The 19,143-nt window shown below is 61.6% G+C and overlaps 3 protein-coding genes across 3 annotated transcripts in view; 2 read left to right on the top strand and 1 right to left on the bottom strand.

Moving 5' to 3' along the window:
- Window positions 1-2,855, top strand: part of LOC108508211 — a 10,203-nt gene extending 7,348 nt beyond the window's left edge. The window contains exons 5-7 of the mRNA XM_017836830.1: window positions 25-333; window positions 619-732; window positions 1,396-2,855. Of these exons, the coding sequence (XP_017692319.1) occupies window positions 25-333; window positions 619-732; window positions 1,396-2,417 (1,445 nt within the window). The 3' untranslated portion in view covers window positions 2,418-2,855. The remainder of the gene's footprint in view (window positions 1-24; window positions 334-618; window positions 733-1,395) is intronic.
- Window positions 2,856-3,120: 265 nt separating this feature from the next.
- LOC108508218 (zinc finger protein 777-like) lies at window positions 3,121-9,954 on the bottom strand (the record flags this gene model as incomplete). The annotated part of the gene is made up of 6 exons (XM_017836843.1): window positions 3,121-6,037; window positions 6,651-6,746; window positions 7,386-7,910; window positions 8,346-8,531; window positions 9,450-9,576; window positions 9,667-9,954. Coding segments are annotated over 6 exons (2,229 nt in total), but the record flags the coding sequence as incomplete, so codon positions are not given.
- Window positions 9,955-14,504: 4,550 nt separating this feature from the next.
- Window positions 14,505-18,114, top strand: LOC108508212. Its single transcript, XM_017836831.1, has 5 exons — window positions 14,505-14,604; window positions 15,595-15,721; window positions 16,332-16,406; window positions 16,762-16,860; window positions 17,063-18,114. The coding sequence occupies exons 1-5, from the start codon at window positions 14,587-14,589 to the stop codon at window positions 18,112-18,114; spliced, it is 1,371 nt and encodes a 456-aa protein (XP_017692320.1). The 5' UTR covers window positions 14,505-14,586.
- The last annotated feature ends 1,029 nt before the right edge of the window (window positions 18,115-19,143 follow it).

The raw sequence follows: 19,143 nt of genomic DNA on the forward strand, positions 1-19,143 counted from the left end.
CTCATGACACAGCTCCGTCTGTAGGAGCTCTGGACCCTGCCAGGCTCTCCTGGAGCACCGGTGGGGCTTGGGGGGGGATGCAGTTGGGATCCCTGTGGTGGAGCCTCCCGTGCTTCCAGGTGCCAGCGGTGGGCGAGGGTGAGGCGACCGTTCTGCCCGAGCAGGAATGGGGGAACACGGACAACCAGGAGCTCCACGGGATTGCTGTGAAGGGGAATTATGAGGCCACGGTCCCTCTCGGGGAGGATCAGTCAGATCATGTCAGAGGCATCATCATCCCTGGGCTGATCCAGCTCCCGAGCCCTCCCCATGTGGAATGTGGGGGGATTCCAGGTAACTTGTGCTGAAGCTGATGTTCCTGCACCATTTTTTTTTTCTGGGATATGGGCCATACATGGACCACCAGGCAGGGATTTGCTGCAGAGAGTCCTAAATTTTAGCTCTGATTAATTTTGGGCTAAAATTTTAGAGGCAGAGTGTTGGACAGACACTTCCTGGGAAATCCTGTGCCTGGTTTGACTGACTCTGTCCTGTGTGATTGGATCATCCTGAGAGCCCAAGCCTTCCCTTTGGCTGAGCCTCACCATCAGTGTTCATCCATCACTCCCTCCTTCCCAGGGCCTGGAGATGCCGATTCCAAATCCACGCTGCTGCCACCAGATGAGGAGAGGGAGGATCCCGGGATCCCTGAGCTGCCAGAGAAGGGAGCGGTGATGGGACAGCTTGGTGACGGTGAGTGACAGTGGTGGGTGCTGAGGGTGGGCACTAAGGACCCACCTGGACTGGATGGGGTCTGTCAGGATGGAAAATGGGAAGCAAGGCTCAGAGAGAGCAGCTCTGGGACTGGGTGCCTGTGGGTGGATTCTCCCTCCTGCTCCAGGGAGGTTTTGCTTTGATCCTTTTCCCTGGATTTGCCCACTTAAACTCCACCATTCCTGACAAAGTTCCTTCCAGGATGGAGGACTCTGCAGCTCAGCTTTGCCTTCATTTTCCCTCTGGTTTGGACTCTTTGTGAGGATTGTATTGTCAGTCCATTGTGTCCATTGTGTCCAGCACGTCCAGGGCACTGGTGGAGTCCCCACTCCAGGAGAGATTTAAAGCCGTGTGGATGTGACACTTGGGGACATGAGTTAGTGGTGGCATTGGCAGTGCTTGGTTAATGATTGGATTTGGTGATCTTAGAGGGCTTTATAACTTCAGTTATTCCATGATTCCATGTCTCTGAGGTCCAACAAGCTGCCCTGAAGTCCCCCTCTTCCCAGTAAAACCTTCCTTTTGTTCTTTGCCGGTTTGCTCACCGACAGGTGGTGGGGAAGCTCCTCTCCTGCTCCCGCTCTGGAGCTGTGGGCATGGGAGAACTTCCCTTCCCGGGCATGAACTGCTGTGTCTCCGCAGGTGAGATGATCGTGATCAAGAAGGAAGAGCAGCAGCCGCCGGAGGACGGGGCCGAGCTCCTGGCTCTGCCCACGGCCCCTGCGGAGAGGCTGGACGAGGAGGGTGCCCTGAGCCAGGAGCAGCCGGTTCCCTGGGACAGCCATGGCGTGGCCGGGCCGAAGGCGGCCGGGGCAGGACTGGGGGAGTTCTCCCTGGGGGAGTTCAAGCCGGTGGTGGTGCCGGTGGAGGCTCACCCCGCCCCGGGGCTGCCCTTCCCCATGGAGCACGTGCTGGGCGCAGGGACGGAGCAGCCCTTTGCCCTTCCCCAGGGAATGCCGCTGGGAGAAGACCCCGGTGCCGAGGGGGCCTCGCCGCAGCCCGGCTGGGAGCAGCACGATCCCTGCGCCGCCGGGGACGATCCCAGGGCGCTCCCGCCGGGCTGGAAGAGCGTCCGGCTGACGCGCAACCTCCTGGCGCGGCAGCAGAGGAAGAGCAACGGCTCCTTCATCTGCTCCTCCTGCGGGAAGAGCCTGGCGCACCACGCGGCGCTGCTGCGGCACCAGCGCCTGCACACGGGCGAGAGGCCCTTCCAGTGCCCGGACTGCGGCAAGAGCTTCAACGAGAAGTCCAACCTCAACAAGCACTACCGGATCCACACCGGGGAGCGGCCGTACCGCTGCCCCTCCTGCGGGCAGGGCTTCGTGCAGAAGCACCACCTGCAGAAGCACCAGCGCATCCACGGGCCGCCGCGGGGCGCGTGGCCGGGCCGGCCGCCGCGGGCCAGCGCCGCCGGGGAGCGGCTCTACCGCTGCATCGAGTGCGCCGAGAGCTTCCCCCAGAAAGCGTCGCTGGAGGAGCACCAGCGCCGGCACACCCAGCAACGGCCCTTCCAGTGCCACGGCTGCACCAAGAGCTTCCGGCACCGGCAGTCGCTGAACCACCACCAGAAGGTGCACGCCGTGGCCGGCTCCCCGGCCGGCAGCTTGCCGGGACACAAGCGGGAGCTGGAGCCCTGCGAGGCTCTGGGCCAGGACAGTCGGTAGCCGGAGGGCTGGAGGAGGGAAGGCAGCTGGGGTCACATCGCCCAGGGACTTGTGGCACCGCCGGGGGCTCCAGGAGGAGGAGGAGGAAGGATGTGCTTCGTGGGCAGGGAAAGGCCCCCAGGGACTGGTCACGAGGCAGCAGAGGAGGGTCAGTGGCTGGAACCGAGCCAGGCGGTGCCGCTGCCCCGTGGATTCAGAGGAGCAGTGGCTGTTTTGGGTCTCGGGGAATGGTGGAATTCAGGGTTGTCTGAACACTGCCAGCCTGGACAGAGGTGGCCTGGGAGTGGTCGCTGGCCTGGGGTGGTTGATGATCTGGGAGTGGTCAGTGTCCCCAGGGTGGTTGGTGGCCCAGGGCTTGTCAGTGGCCTGGATACACTGCGGGGGGCTGGGCTGCGGTTGGAATCAGTGGATGAACCAGGAAGAGACTTGGATAAAAGACTCGTGATCTCCTGTTGTGCTCCAGGGGGTGGGTTCGGGGTGGGCTTGGGAGGTGAGAGAGGGATGGGGGATCCTGGAAAGGGATGGGGGTCACCACCTTCCTTGGGGGGAGGAGGGGAGGAATGTGGAGCCGCCTGATGGGAATTTGGAATGGTCCCACAAGAATCCCCCACAGAATCCTCTGTAGGATCTGGGCACCACGGGACTCCCTGGCAGTGCTGAGGGACTGCCCCCTGCCCATGGCATCCCCCTGCCCATGGCATCCCCCTGCCCATGGCAGCCAAGGCTGCTCCATCCCCTGCCCTTCCCTGCTCCCCTCGGCCGCTCATCCTTCTGCCTGCAGAGGCTTCGTCCTTCCTGCCTGGGGTCCCAGGGGCTCCATAGGGATGGAGCTGCCAGCAGTGATTCCAAAACCCCCCACCCTGGTCAGAACTGTCCTGGCTGATCCCAGTTCCTCCAGCCCCGGCCATTCCCATGGGCACTGGCACAGCCCCCAAAACAGCCAGACATAGAGGCAAATACTTTATTAATTCCACATCCTGAGAAAGGGATTGGGAATGTCATAGGAAACGCTGGTCCTGGTCAAAACAGCTTTAGAAATGCCTGGTTGGGGCTGCTGGCCCGAGGAGGGGCCGGCACCTCTGCTGGCCAGGGGAGGATCACCCGCTGGCACCACCAGCTCAGTCATGGGATCCCCTGGGATCTCTACCCCCGCAGGATAACCAGCCACTGGCTCACTGCCAGATCCATAGTAATCCATATGGTAATCCATATGCAATCCATAAGGCAGCAACCGCCCCCACATCCCGTCGGGAACACGGAGTGACCCATCTGCCATTGTCACCCCGCCTGCTTCCCAGGGGCAGGAACTGTGACACACTGGCCTGGAGGAGCTGTGGGACATGGTGTGTGTCCCCATGGAGCAGCTTGGACACTGCTGTCCCTCCCAGGGGGCAGGGAGGCAGCTGAGGGGCACACCTGGATGTGGCACAGTTCCCAAAGCTTCCCACAGCAGCGCCATCACACCTTGGGAATGACCGGGAATGAAAGATGGGAAAAGCCAACCGGGTCCCGGCCTCACCGCTTGGAGAGGGACAGAAACTTCAGGATGTCAAGTAACTACATTAAACAACTCAAGGAAAACAAAAAGAAAAACCTGGAAAACTAAATTCAAGAGTCCCAACAGCTTCTCTGTTGGGTCCACGTGGCGATGGCACCGGGAGGGACGTGTTCCCTGTGCACCAACAGTGCGTGGGGCTCTGCCACGGACACAGTTCCGGTGGCTCCAAGGATGCCGGAGCAGTGCCAGGCCTGGCCTTCACCGGCTGCCTCCGGGCAGGTCTCCCTCCCCTCCGGCTGAGGTAGCTGCAGAACTGGTTTCCCGTAGGATTTGTTACTGTGGGATTTGGGGCACAAGGAGATGAGCTGTGGTTGGGAGAGCGGGAGCCGGTGGCTGCCATGGTGGATCCACGAGGATCAGGTACTGCTGGGCAACACAGGGCTGGCTGACCCATCAAGTATTCCCAAAATGACTGCATCCATGCAGGATGGTCCTGAGAGTGCCTGTGGACTCCCTGATGGAGTGGCCAGGACCCCTGGAATATGCCAGATCAGAACAGTGGGGTTTGATTTGTTCTACGGATCTTCCAGTGCAAAGCTCCAGCATTCCCGACCCGCTGCAGGGGTTGGTGGATCTCCTCCCTGGGATGGGGTGTGACAAGCGTGGCCAGGACGTGGTGGGGTTTCCCTTCATCCAGCATCTTGGTCAGGAAGCTTGGTCAGTGGAGCAAAGGGCTCCTTGGGAATGCTGCCACTCCATTCCCTTCTCCCTGTCGTCTTCAGTTGTGTTCCCAAGGCGAGAGGTCAGTTCCAGTGTCAAGGAATGGGAGAGCTCAGCTGCTGTTTGACCTGGTCATCTCCCAGGCACGTCAGCTTGGCAAAATTCCAAGCAATCAGCCAATGGGCACAAGAGTCAGTGGAATGGTGAAGCATTTTGGATTGCTGGAGGCTCCTGCAATTTGCTCTCTGTGGTGGTCCCCATGCTCCCCATTCTTTCTACAACTCCGGGAAGCTCCTAAAACGCAGCAGATTCCCAACCCTAGTGCCCCACCACACGCAAACCCAACACTCACAGCTTCTCTCCAGGGCCACACACAGTTCGGATCTGCCCCGTGGTCATTTCTCCATCACCTCCGCCAGCGCCGCCCTTGTTCCCAGCCGGACCACGGGCCGCGCGGCTCTCCCGACGCGGTTGGGAAGGGGGCAGCCCTTGTCCGGGAGCTCCAGCTGTGTCGCTCCCAACAGGAGCGCGTTGGGTGGACCCGCTTTTGTTGGCTTGGGGCTCGTGTTCCCCTTGGAAACGTTCCTCTGGGCCGCAGGAGCCGCAGGATGCTGGGACGCCGGGATGGCGGCGGCGTGCCGGGCTCGCTCGTGGATCTTCTCGTGGCGCAGGAGGTGGGTGTGGCGGGTGAAGCACTTGTTGCAGGAGCTGCAGCAGTGGGGCCGCTCCCGCGCGTGGGTGCGGAGGTGCCGCCGGAGCGACATGGGGCAGGACAGCACCTTCTTGCAGTAGACGCACTTCGGCTTGGGATTCGGGGGCTGCGCGATCCTGGCGCCGGACCCGCCCCCTCCGTCCGGCTCCTCCTTGGGCTGGCCCAGCAAGGCCCCCCCGGCGTGGATGCCGTTGCCCAGCCCGGGGCTGCCGCCGCAGAGGTCCCTCCGCGGGCGGACGCGCAGCTCCGGGTGCACATTCCCCCAGACCTTGGCTCCGACGGCCCTGTCCTTGACGTGGACGCTCCGGTGCAGGTCCAGGTGCCGCTTGTCGGTGAAGCCGATCTCGCACACGGGGCACTCGTAGGGCCCTTCCTTGGCGTGGCTGCGCTGGTGGATGATGAGGTTGATCTTGAGGCGGAAGCGCTTCCCGCACTCCGTGCAGGGATGGCACCATTCCCGCACGTACCCGCGCCGGCAGTTCCCCATCAGGAGGCTGCTGGTCTCGCACCGGTTCGGCTTCTTCTTGCTCTTGGCTTTGACCGGCTCGTTTTTGGGGTACTTCTGGATCTCTGAGCCAGAACAGGGTGTGGAATCCTCTGGCAGCACCTCAGGCTCCTCTTCCTTCACCTCCATGTTCTCAGGAGAATCCCCTTCACACGGCATTTCATCTTCTGGTAACGAGGCTTCGTCTGGAACAGAGGGACACTAGTGTGACACAGACCCAGGGCAGTGCCCGTCCCTGTGCTGGCACTGCTGAGGCACCTCCAGGGCTGGGGGCAGTTTGGGCCCCTCAGGACAATAAAGACATGGAGGGGCTGGAGCATGTGCTGGGAAGGGAAGGGAGCTGGGGAAGGGAGCTGGGAAGGGGCTGGAGCAGCAGGAGCAGCTGAGGGAGCTGGGGGGGCTCAGCCTGGAGCAAAGGAGGCTCAGGGGGGACCTTCTGGCTCTGCAACTCCCTGACAGGAGGTTGGAGCTGGGGGGGGTTGGGCTCTGCTCCCAGGGAACAGGGACAGGATGAGAGGGAACGGCCTCAGGCTGTACCAGGGGAGGGTCAGGCTGGATATTGGGAAAATTCCTCCTGGAAAGGGCTGTCCAGCCCTGGCAGAGCTGCCCAGGGCAGGGGTGGAGTCCCTTCCCTGGAGGGATTTCAAAGCCCTGTGGATGTGGCACTTGGGGACGTGGGTCAGTGGTGGCCCATCTCCTGATGGTTGTCCTTCTCCCTCCCCATTTCCAGCCCATCAGAGCTCTGGGAGATGCCTCCTGTCCGCCAGCCCCCCCCGTCCCCAGCACAGGGTGACTGACCTGTGTCGGGATCCGCGGGATCCTCCGGATCCTCTGTCTCCATCCCTGGCCGATGGCCCCCCAGGGACATGACGTTCATCACCAGGATGGGGAGTTCTGTTTGCAGGGAAAAGGGATTTGAAAGACCCATGGAGAGCTCCCTGCTCCGGTGTGAGGAACTGGAGACTGCCGGGAGTGTGAGGAAAAGCCGGAGAGAGCTGTGGCTCAAGAGCCAGGACATGGATTAGATATTGCAAAAATTCCTCCTGGGAAGGGCTGCCCAGCCCTGGCACAGCTGCCCAGGGCAGGGGTGGAGTCCCCATCCCTGAAGGAATTTAAAAGCCCTGTGGATGTGGCACTTGGGGACATAGGTCAGTGGTGGCCTTGGCAGTGCTGGGGGATGGAGGAAGTTGATGGTCTTAGAGGGCTTTTCCAACCTCATGGATTCTAAGGAAAGCCTGTGTGGTGTTGGGAGGAACTGGAACGAAGCTACACATGGACCAAAAGCAGAGGGAGGGCTGGGAGAAGGACACCAAGGCGCCATAAGCCATCACCTCCACAGAGCAGCCTCATCCCACCATCTCCACAGGCTGTACTCCCATGTCCAGGCCCTCAACCCCCTTCCATTGGCCTGTGCCAGCGACCCAAGGCTCCCACTCCTCCCTGATGATGCTCCTCTGAGTATCAGGACCAGCTGTGCCCTCTGCCATGGGCACTGCCAGAGAAACACCCACCCCTGGCACCCCTGGGACTCACCTGGCCCCCCTTCCATGGGGACAGGACCTTCTCCCAAAGCCTCTTCCTGCTGCTCCGTCTCTTCTGGTGTCTGTGGGGGCTTCTGATTGTTGGGGACACCTGTCTGGGGGTGTTTCTGTCTGTCCCCCATCTGTGTCCGGGTGTGTTTCTGTCTGTCCCCAGAGCGTGTCTGGGGAGGTTTTGGGCTGTCCCCAGTCTGTGCCTGGGGGTGTTTCTGTCTGTCCCCAGTCTGTGCCTGGGGGTGTTTCTGACTGTCCCCAGTCTGTGCCTGGGGGTGTTTCTGGCTGTCCCCAGTGTGTGTCTGAGGGTGTTTCTGTCTGTCCCCAGTCTGTGCCTGTGGGTGTTTCTGGCTGTCCCCAGTGTGTGTCTGTGGGTGTTTCTGGCTGTCCCCAGTCTGTGCCTGTGGGTGTTTCTGGCTGTCTCCAGTGTGTGTCTGTGGGGGCTCCTGACCCTCTTTGTCAGGGAGCTCTTCATCCCTCTCGATCCGGGATGGGCCACTGGGCTTGGACACAACACTGTCCACTCCTGGGGCAGAGGAAGGGGGGTTTGTTAGGGTTTGGCTGCACCTTTATCCTGCCAGATTCCCAAAGTGACCCTTGTCCCCTGTCCCCAGCCCCGACAGACACACAAACACCTCCTCCCTGCCCCACCCCTGGCAGCGGAGCAGGACAAGCAGAGCAGCTCCAGCCTCCTCTTCCCACCTCACTCCCAGTTCCTCACTTCCCACCACGTCTCCTCTCTCACCGTGGCAGGCAGGAATGTCTCTGGAAGCCCCATTGCTCCAGACCCCATCCCAGCCCCTCCTGCAGGCTTTGCCTGCTTTTCTCCATGGGATCCATCTGACAGAGCACAAACGTCCCCCTTGGAATGAAGGTTCCCGGTGCTCCAGGGCGGTTTGATCCACGGGATCAGCAAACCCTGGGAGATCTCCAGGAACAGCCACCTCCTCCTGGCACCCACCTGGGCCAGCTTCCATGGGCACTTCACCTCCCAGAGACTCCTCTGCCTGGTCCATCTCTTCTGGTGCCTGTGGGGGCTCCTGTCTGTCCCCAGCCCGTGTCCATGGGGGCTCCTGATCCTCTTTGTCACCGAGCTCTTCATCCCTCTCGATCTGGGAAAGGATGTCGGGCTTGGACATGGCATAGTCTGTTCATGGAGCAGAGGATGGGGTTATTGGGAGCTGCTGCACCTTCATCCTGGCAGATTCCCAAAGGGACTCTTCTCCCCTCTCCCCAGCCCCAGCAGAGACACAAAAACCCCATCCCTGCTCCATCCATGGCAGTGGAGCCACTTCCTTGGCCCCGTGGCAGGATCCACCCAGGAAAAAGATCTCAACCAACAGAGCACGAACTAAAATTCCAAAGGAGAAGGAAAAGCTTTGGCTGGAACATTTCCCTCCAGTGGAAGGCAGGGACACCTTCCACTATCCCAGGTTGCTCCAAGCCCTGTCCAGCCTGGCCTGGGACACTTCCAGGGATAGGGGCAGCTTCTCTGGGCAACCTGTGCCAGGGCCTCCCCACCCTCACAGGGAAGAATTCCTTTCCAATATCCCAACTTTCCCCACCCTCTGGCAGTGGGAAGCCGTTCCCCCTTGCCCTGGCACTGCATGATGATGGTTCCCCAACTCTGGAATCCACTTCCATAGCCAGGAAGAAAAGCGTTTCACGCAGATATTTCTTTCTAAGAAATTATTTTGCATTATTATTATTATTATTTACTCCAAGAATTCTGTCTGGATGCTGCTCCTGGCTCACAGGTGGGAGGGTGGGAAAGGGGGGGGTCTGGCAGCCCAGGAGTTGTTCTGCCACTGGGGACCCAAGGGAATGGCTGGAGCTGTGCCAGGGGAGGCTTAGGCTGGATATCAGGAAAAGGTTCTTCCCCCAGAGGGGTGGTTGGGCCCTGGAACAGCTCTCCAGGGCAGTGGGCACAGAACTCAGGGAGCGTTTGGATAACACTCTCAGGGACAGGGTGGGATTGTTGGGGCTGTGCAGGGCCAGGGGTTGGACCCGTGATCCTTGTGGGTCCTTCCCAGCTCGGGACATTCCACGGCTCCCTGAGCCTTACCCAGGGACACCAGTGTCTCGTAGTTGCCCCTCATCACTGCCCTGTACAGGTCCTTCTGCCAGCGCTCCAGCCTCTCCCACTCCAGCTCGTTGAAATACACCGAGATGTCATCGAAGGTCAGCGGCACCTGGAAGCACAGGGAACCCACGTGGCTCCACAGCCCCCGGACACGCAGGAGTTCAGACCCCCACCCCAGGGAGCCCCCGGACACCTTTACCTTGGGGATCTCCCCGCGGGAGCCGGGGGGGAGGCGCAGGAGCCAGAAGTTCCTGTTCTTGAGGAGGTTCTCCAGGTTGTGCAGGCGCTGCTGCAGCTCCCCGTAGCCCTGCAGGACGGTGCCCAGGCTGGCCAGGCCGCTGCCCAGCTCCCCCACCAGGGTCTCGCAGGCCAGGAGCCGCCGCTCGGCGCGTTCCGTGCGGCTCCGCAGCTCCTGCAGCTCCGCGCCCGGCACAGCCCTCCGCCGCGGGGAGCTCGACACCTGGGGCGGACAGGGAGGGGGCTTTAGGGGTCAGGACCCCCCGGCAGCCCCGAGGAGTTCCACCAGACCCCCATCCCGCAGGGATCTGCCAGAGCATGCCTGTCACCCCCAGGGGAGCAACCTCATCCCCGCCTTCCCCAGGACCCAAAGGAGCCCCCCAGAACCTGAACCAGCACCCCCAAGGGTCCACCCCCATCCCCGCCTTCCCCAGGACCCAGAGGAGACCCCCGGACCCCGAACCAGCACCCCCAGGGGAGCACCCCATCCCCGCCTTCCCCAGGACCCAAAGGAGACCCCCAGACCCTCGCACTGGCAGCCTTGAGGGACCCCCAGCACCCCTGGGGGACCCCCCTGTCCCCATGAACTGTCACCCCTTAAGGACCCCCATGATCAGCCCCCCCGAGGGATCCCCCAGCTCCCCTTCCCCCAGGACCAGTACCCCTGAGGGAACCCCCTGAACTGTCCCCCTCAGGGATCCCCCCCTTCCCACCTCTCCCAGCCCCAGAGCCCTGAGGGACCCCCCAGACCCCCGCGCCCCCCTCCCCCGTGGGACCCCCGCGCCCCCCTGACCCAGCCGCCCTGTGCGCTCTCCCCGTGCCCCGTGCCCGGTGTCCCCGCGCTCCCCGACCTGCTTGCCCGCCCCCCGCCGGGACATGGCCGCGCCCGCTCCGCCGCCCCGGCCCCGCGCCCGCGCCGCCCGCCGGGCCCACAGGGGGCGCCCCTTCCCGCCCAGAGCGCCTCCGCGCGGGAGCGCGCGCCCCCTGCCGGCCGGGAGGAGCGACCGCCAAAGGGCGGGGGCGGGGCCACGGCAAGGGGGCGGGACCCTGAGAGGGGGCGGGGCCACAACGAGGGGCGGGGGCACCTCGGGCGGACCCCAGTGGTCTCCCCCGGACCCCCACCCCAACCCCCAGCCCCCTGAACGGGCACCCTGGGGACCTCCAGGGCCGGGATCGCTGGGGGAATCCCAGCCCCACCTCCCCTGGGACCAGCATTCCTGGGGGAACCCCCTGTCTCCCTGAACTGTCATCCTTCAGGGAATCCCCCATCATGCCTGAGGGACCCCTCAGGGGTCCAGGATCGGGAGCACCGGGATGGGGAGCACTGGGATGGTGAACACCAGGATGGGAAACACCAGGATAGGGGAGCACCGGGATGGGAAACACTGTGACGGGGGAACACCTCCACAGCAGCTTCAGGCGCAGCTCCCACGGCAGCCGGGGATGGGGGGGCTGCCAGTTCTGCCCATCCTGGGGGTTGCTGTCCCTCCGGAGGGCACCTGGGCATTGTGGGATCCGGCCCACCGGAATCACGCCCACCCCATGGAGAAGGGACCCAGCACTCCCATGGGATTCAGCCAGGCCCCTGTATCCAGCCACTGGAGCCCAGCACAGACCACTAAAGCCCAGCTGTGCCAAGGAGGGGATCCCTGGCGATGTGAGGAGTGCGGGGAGGGCTGGGATGGGTGGGAGCACGGCTGGAACAGGAGCAGCACCCCCAGAGTGGGGTCACCCCATCAGGAATCACCCACCACGTGTGTGTCCCAAACACATCCACTCCCTCCGGTGCTCCGGCTTTATTTGGGAGCTTGGAAAAGGGAGGGGCAGCTGCCCCCAGAGGGATTTTGGGGAGTGGGGGGGCTGTGGGACTCAGCTCAGGGCAGGGAGGGGGTGGCTGAGCCCCTGGCTCTCTCCTGGCATGGGGCTGTTCCCAGCCCCTGGCATCGCTCCTGTCCTCTGGCATCACTTCCCACTGCGTTGTTGGGTGTTTGGAGCATCCTGGGGGGCCCTACGTGGAGGTCCCTGCCCAGCCCGGGGATCCTGCTGGGGCTCTGCTGTGACGTGTCACGGCAGCAGGACACGGCCGGGGTGTCCCGCGGGATGTGCCGGATCCGGGTCCTCCCGCCGGGCTCTTCCCTGTGGGAGCAAGGGCAGTGCAGCACAGAGTCCCAGGAGAGGGAGAGGCCATCCCGGCCCCACTCCTACCCCATCTTCACACCATCCCATCCCATCTCCATCCCCATCCCCATCCCCATCCCATCCCCATTCCAGGGCTGTCTCTGTACTCACTCTCCTGCCTGGCTGAGCCACATCCTCCTCACGGGAATTCCAGGGCATGGACTGTGACTCCTACGGGACAGACACAGGGTATGGGAGCCACTAGAGCCACCGGACACCGTGGGGGTGTCACCACCCCCCCTGTCCTGCATCCTGCTTCCCTCATTCCCGATCCCGGCTCACCTCGCTCAGGACGGAGAAGCAGCCGGAGCAGGGTCTGTGCGGCCTCCGCCGGCCCTGGGGGGGAAAGGCTGGATTGGGATCTGCCAGAGCCCAAGGCAGTGGGAATGTAGGCAGGACATGGAGCTTCCCAGGGAACTCTCCCCATGTCCCCCCCCCCCCCCCCCCCCCCCCCCCCCCCCCCCCCCCCCCCCCCCCCCCCCCCCCCCCCCCCCCCCCCCCCCGCTCTTCCCTCACCATCCCAATGGGATCCTGTCCGGTTGTGCAATCCCGAGGGGCCGGAGCACTGAGCTCACCCTCATTCCCAACACAGGGAAGGGGAGACTGGAAAAGCTGCTCCCAGGGATGTGGCCTGGGGGCCTGGGCATGTGACCAGTATCCCCTGGGAACCGGGAGGGGGGCACGGGTTGGTCCCTGCGGTGCCAGGGAATGTTCCCCTCCCTCGGTGCTCTCCCTGCTCCCAGCTCCGTTATTCCCAGCCTTCCCCCGCTCTGCACACAACCAACCTCTCTCCCCTGCGCCACCATCCTCGAGTGCCCGTGCTCGCCTCTGGATCCGGCTCTGGCTCCAGATCCGGCCACGGCCACAACGGCCACGGCAGCGGCCACGGCACAGAGCAGCCACAGCCTCATGGCCCCGCTCCGGCTGCTCCGGCTGCTCCGGCCTTCCTGGCTGTCCCGGAGCCGCCAGCTCTGTCCCACACGGACCTTGGCCCCGGATGTCACCACAGTGACACCGGGGGGTCGATGGGAGCTGAGCTGCCGAGGAGAGGAAGAACCACCCTGGATAAGGGATGGGGTGGAAATATCTCCCCAAAACTGGTGTCTGGGGGGTCCTGCTTTTCCTCTGCACCTCTCAGGGAGTCATGGGGTCCTGGAATGGTTTGGGCTGGAAGGGACCTTAAGGATCATCCCATCCCAGCCCTTGCCATGGGCAGGGACACCTTTCACTATCTAAGGTTGCTCCAGCCTGGCCTTGAACACTTCCAGGGATGGAGAAGCCACAATTCCCTTCATCCCTTCTGAGTTCCAGGATCCTTCATCCCTTCTGAGTTCCAGGACTCCAAACACCCTGGATCCCAGAGCAGCTCCAGGTGCTGGAGGAGCCCTGAGCCCCCCAGACTGCTCCGATTTTGTGGGATGACCACAGGGCTGCGAGGGCTCCCAAATTCCAGATCTCAAATGCCACCCCGTGTTCCCTGCCGTTATCCATATGGATGAAGACGTGGCTCCTGTGGGAATGGGATGATCCTGGCTTGGCTCTGACCAACAGTCTGGACCCGGAACTTTGAGGGACAGCAGCATAAAAAGTAACTTTTGCCAAATTATGGGTGATTTTAATATTTATATATATATATATATATATATATATATATATGCTAATGAGCCTCATGACGCTAATGAGGATGTGACTCCACCCCTCAGCTTCGGGTTTGGATCTGCCACAGGCAGCACCTGAGGCGGGAGATGGGATTGGGCTGGAATGAGGGGGCAGGAAATTCCCTGGCACAGAAGAAGAGCCAAAGGGATCTCAGAGACTGTCCTGTCCCTGCTCCGAGTGGGAATGTTGCCCCTGGAAGCTGCTCCGTCGGATCCTCATTAATCCCACATTAACCCAATATTATCCTGGTTATTGAGCTCCTGCTTTTATCAACGGAATTCTAGATCCAGGTGTCTGTTGCCCCAATAAACCCCACAATTCCAGACTCTGGGATCCTTATTAAGGCCAACCAGACTCACTGTGCCCAGTCAGTGACTAATCTTGACTCCTCTGATTCCTGGGGATCCTTGGGACACAGTGGGATGTGATTTATCCCGGATTTCTGACTCTTAATGCCAAAGACGTGCAGGCAGGAGAAAGGGATTACACAGGAAATTCCATAGGATAAATGCAGGGAACCACTTCCACAACATCAAGGGGGAAGGGAATTAAGGAAGAGTCAAAGACACAGCACCCTTGGGAGAAATCCAGAGTGGAAAAACCCGGAGCCCGGAGCTGGGTCAGATCCAGACAGTTTGTGCTGGAAAACCTGAGAATTCTCCCAAGATTTTTGGGGATTCCAGGAGAATCCAGGACTTTGGAGCCCAAAGCATGTGGCAACGGGCGGGATCCGCGGGGGGGGGGGGCAGGCTCTGCTCCCAGGGAACAAGGGACAGGACGGGAATGGCCTCGAGCTGCGCCGGGGAAGGGTCAGGTTGGACACTGAGAAAATTCCTTCCTGGGGAGGGCTGTCCCCCCTGGGCAGGCCTGGGGTCCCTATTCCAGGAAGGATTTAATTCCCGATGGGGTTTAACTTCCGGGTCACTTCCGGGTAGACAATGGCGGCGCTTCCGGAGTGGGCGAGGCCTGGGCCGGAAGCGCGTGCGGAAGAGGCCGCGGGACCTCCCGGGAACCCCCAGGACCCTCCCGGGCCCCCCCGGGCGCCATGGCGGGGCAGGCGCAGGTAGGAGCCGGGCACTGGTGGGGGGAGCCCCGGGACGCCCTTCCAACCCCCCGGCCCTCGATGTTCCCCCGATTCTGGGGGGGTCTCGCAGCCCCCCCGGGCAGGGGCTGGAGGGACTCGGCCTCAAATAGACAGGACCCCATCACAGCCCCAAACCCCTCCTCAAAGCCCCCTCATAGCCCCCATTGCTCCCTGCCCCATCCCTCACCCTAAACACCCCCACAGCCCCCCAAAATTCCCATCATACCCCCTATTACCCTCCAAAATCCCCCAAGCGTGGGGGGATCCCCATCATACCGTCCATCACCCCACAAAACCTCCGTCACCCTCCAAAACCTCCATCACAGCCCTCCAGTCATACCCCTCAAAACCCCCCTCACCACCCAAAATCACCCATCACCCCCCCAAAGCCTCCACCAAACCCCTCCCCTCCATCAAATCCCCCACCAAGCCCCCTATCCCACCCCCCTGAAAGCCCCCTCAACACTCCCCTCCCTCTCTCCAACCTCTCCTTCCCTCCTTTTCTCTGGGATCGATCCCAAGGATTTCCTGGGATGGGCCATGGGGGGTCACCAGGGGCTGCCCAGAAAATCCCACCCAGCTTTGTGTGACCTGGAGTCCTGGAATATCTCAGTCCCTTGGGATCTCCTGGCAGGAGTGGGAAAACACATCCTGAGGTGCCGGATTCCAGTGTTGGATGCTGGATTCCAGCCTGTCCTTCTCTTAGATCCATAATTCTCCCCACTGTGGGGCCCTTCCATGGCCTCATATCCTGGGAGCTCCCCTGGGGTGGGAATAGCACCTGGAAAACTGAAAATCTAGGAAGGAGGGTGTGATCTGTGTGGGAAGATGTGATCCCTGTGGCTGTGATCCCTGAGCAGTGTGTGATCCCTGAGCAGGGTGTGATCCCTGTGGCTGTGATCCCTGAGCAGGGTGTGATCCTTGTGGCTGTGATCCCTGAGCAGGGTGTGATCCCTGCTCCCTGTGCAGGTTCCAGTGACCTTTGAGGACGTGATGGTGTACCTGAGCCGGGCTGAGTGGGACTCACTCCAGGCGGGACAGCGCGAGCTGTACCGGGACGTCGTGTTGGACACCTATGAGCTCCTGACATCCCTGGGTAATCCTGGGGCTCATCCCAGTGGAAATTCCCTCGGGTCTCACCCCAGTGGCTTCCACAGCTCAGAATCCCAGAATCCCAGAGGCACTGAGGTTGGAAAAGGCCTTGGAGACCCCGAGTCCAACCATCCCCCAGCACCGCCAAGGCCAATCCATGTCTCCAAGTGTCACATCCACACGGTGCTGAAATCCCTCCAGGGTATCCATCCAGGCTGGACAGCCTTTTCCATGAAGAATTTTCCCTAATAGGAGCTGATCAGGGAGTTTAGTGCTGGAAAAGGCTGGATTTGAGTCTGGTTCTAAGCATCTCTGGAATTGTCATCCTGGGGATGGTCAAGGAGTGCAGAGGGAGATCCCACCCCCGGGATGAACAGGAGACATTCCTTGGCTGGAAAAACCCATCAGTGGAGTTGGGAGGTGGTTCCCACACTCCCATCAGGGCTCTGCCTTCAGCCTTGGGAATAAATCACTCTCTAGCAGCATCTCCTTTGTTTTCCCACATCCCAGAGGTGTTTCTGCACAGCCCGGGGTGTCCCAGTCCTTGGTTTTCCCGTGTTACCAGTTTATTCTCATGTCTGGGAGTAGGACAACACTGTGTGTCCCATTCCCAGGTCATCCAGGCCCCAAACCCGATATCCTGTACCGGCTGGAGCGCGGGGAAGAGCCCTGGATCTGCCCATCCTCAGGTGAGCAGGAACATCCCCACCTGGAGTGGCGGCTCCTTCCAAGCTCCGGGTCACCGGCACATCTCTGTATTCCCACTCCTTGCTGCCTGTTTTGGGGGGTCTCCCCCATTCCCTCCCCATGGAGGGAGATGGAGGCTCTGGAGATGCTGTGGATCTACTTGTCCGCCTCTTCCCATGGAGCAACTTCCCCCCATTCAGTCACCTCTGAGCAGGGACAAGGACAGGGCTCCTTCCTCCATCCCCATGGCCATGGAATGGATGGGATTCCCATCTGGGAGGGGGACAGGGCTCCCTGCTTCATCCCCATGGCTGTGGAGCAGATGGAATTCCCAGCCAATCCGCTGTTTTCCTGCAGGACACACCGGGAGCTGGCAGGAGGAGCCGCTCTCCAGCTGGTGGCCTGGATCCAGTGAGAGTCCCAGGCTGGAGGAGAGTCCAAATCCCCCAAGTCCAGGTGAGTTCTGATCCCTCCTCTTCCTCTCCTGAGCCCCAGAAGCTCTGGCTCCATCCTGGTGCCACTTCCATCTTCTCCCACTACTGGACTCTCCCAGTGTCCAGCAGAGGTTGGATGCGGAGCCCAGACTGGGGAGAAGGCATTTCCCTCTCCCTGCTCTGGCCAGAAAGGATCCAAGGCCTTCCCACCCCTCTCCCAGCAGGCCAGAGCGCTCCAGAGTGTCTCCAGGCTCAGAGGCTCCTGAAGAAGTCGGGCTGTGTGGAGGGAAGGAGCGAATTCCCATTGGAAGAGGCCGGCGGAGTGGGAAACCAAGCCCAGACGTGTCCTGTGAAGGAAGGAGTAGACGTTAAATGGGGAGTCATGGAAAACCTACCCCAGAGCGGGACAGTCCCACCTCATTGCATGGGGGAACAGCAGAACGCGGATCCTCAGGAGCAGCTGCAGGGGGACCCCAGGGAGAAGAGTCCCGGGAGCACCCAAAGCCATGGATACACCTCGGGAGAGTCGCTGCTCCTCCAGGAGCTGCAGAAGCTGGGAGCGGAGGAGCTGAGGGAGGCTGTGATGAAGGATCACAGCTACTGCCTGCAGAGCACGCTGCAAACGCCCAGCTGTGCTCCGGGGCCCTGCTCCACGGGGGAACACGACTATTCCCCGAAGCCCTGGGCAGATCCCAGATTCTGCTACGCCTGGAACCACAGGGCTGCAGCTGCCCAGGCTGTGCTGGGCCGGGCGCTGATGCAGCAATCCCATGTGGGTGGGATCCTCCGGAAAGATAAGGACATCCTGCCGCGGTACCGGCCCTACTGGAGGGCAGCGTTTCCCGGGAGCTGCGGCTCCCGATGCTGCGCTCCCGTGGAGGGGACGTGTGGAGGGGATTGTATTCCCGAGGATCGGGATGGGCCGTGCGCCCTCCGGAGCGACAGGAACGCCGGAGGGGGGACATTGGACACGCAGGGGATTTTGGAAGTGGGGGGTTCACCCCAAATGTCGGCCGCCAGAGTGAGGCCTGTGGAGGGTCAGAGGACCTGGCAGCTCCAGGGTCCTGGAGCTGAGCAGAACGTTAAGGGATGTGTGGCATCCAGGAAAGCCAAGGTGTCGTCGCTCCAAGGCCTGTTCCGGGCAGTGCACCAGGCGGTCGGACAGATGTTGGACTCTGTGTGCCAGAGGCTGGAGCTCCAGGGGTTCTCCCAAGGGAATAGCATCTGGCCCATCACCATCGAGATCAACAGTGTGGAGGAGATTGGGCAGCTGTGATTCCTGGGGAAAACTGGAATTTGAGTCCCTGGGGAAACCTGTCAGGGAGGGATCTGGGAGGAGAAACAGGGCAGGGGTGTAAAACTGGGAATGTGGGGCCTGTGGGAAAGTGGGATTGACTGGGAAACTTTGAGGAAAGGAGAGGAGCAGTGTGAATCAAAGAAGGAAATAAAACTGAGCAAGGGGAGGATTGAATCATGGAATCATGGAAACATTTGGATTGGAAAGAACCTTCAAGGCTATCCATTCCCACCACCTACCATGGGCAGGGACACCTTCCGCTATCCCAGGTTGCTCCAACCTGGCCTTGAACACTTCTGGGGATGGGCAGCCACAGCTCCTCTGGGCAACTTGTGCCAGGGCCTCCCACCCTCACAGGGAAGAATTCCTGCCCAATATCCCATTGGACCCTGTCCTCTGGCAGTGGGAAGGCATTCCCCCTCTCCTGTCCTTCCTAACTGGTGGCTGGTTGGTGTTTTCCAGCCAGGATGTGCCCGATCACTCCTGTTTCCATCTTTCCATTAAACTTCTTTAGTGAAACAAACTCCAATCAACAAAACTCTGTCACAGGGACATTGTTATGGCACCAGACTCTGAGGAGGAAGTGAAGCTTCCTGAGTCCAGCCATGGGAAGAGGCAGGAGGAAGCATGTCCAGGGAAGGGAAGGAGCTGGGAAGGGGCTGGAGCAGCAGGAGCAGCTGAGGGAGCTGGGGGGGCTCAGCCTGGAGAAAAGGAGGCTCAGGGGGGACCTTCTGGCTCTGCAACTCCCTGACAGGAGGGGGGAGCTGGGGAGCCACTTTGTCCCTGTTCCATGTGGGTCACATCCCTGTCCCCATTCCCGGGACCCCCCGGCCCCTCCGCCCGCCCCGGATGCGGAAGCGGCGCCACCGCCCAATGGGAGTGGGCGCCGCAGATCACGTGCCTCTCTGCGCCAATCACAGCGCCCGACGCAGGTCCGGATGTTTTTCGGCCCTCCCAACATGGCGGCGCCCAGTGAGAGCGGTTAACGCGCCACTTCCGGGTCCGGGG

Source organism: Lepidothrix coronata, unplaced genomic scaffold (genome assembly GCF_001604755.1).
Source record: "Lepidothrix coronata isolate B3197 unplaced genomic scaffold, Lepidothrix_coronata-1.0 Scaffold285, whole genome shotgun sequence".
NCBI lineage: Eukaryota > Metazoa > Chordata > Aves > Passeriformes > Pipridae > Lepidothrix > Lepidothrix coronata.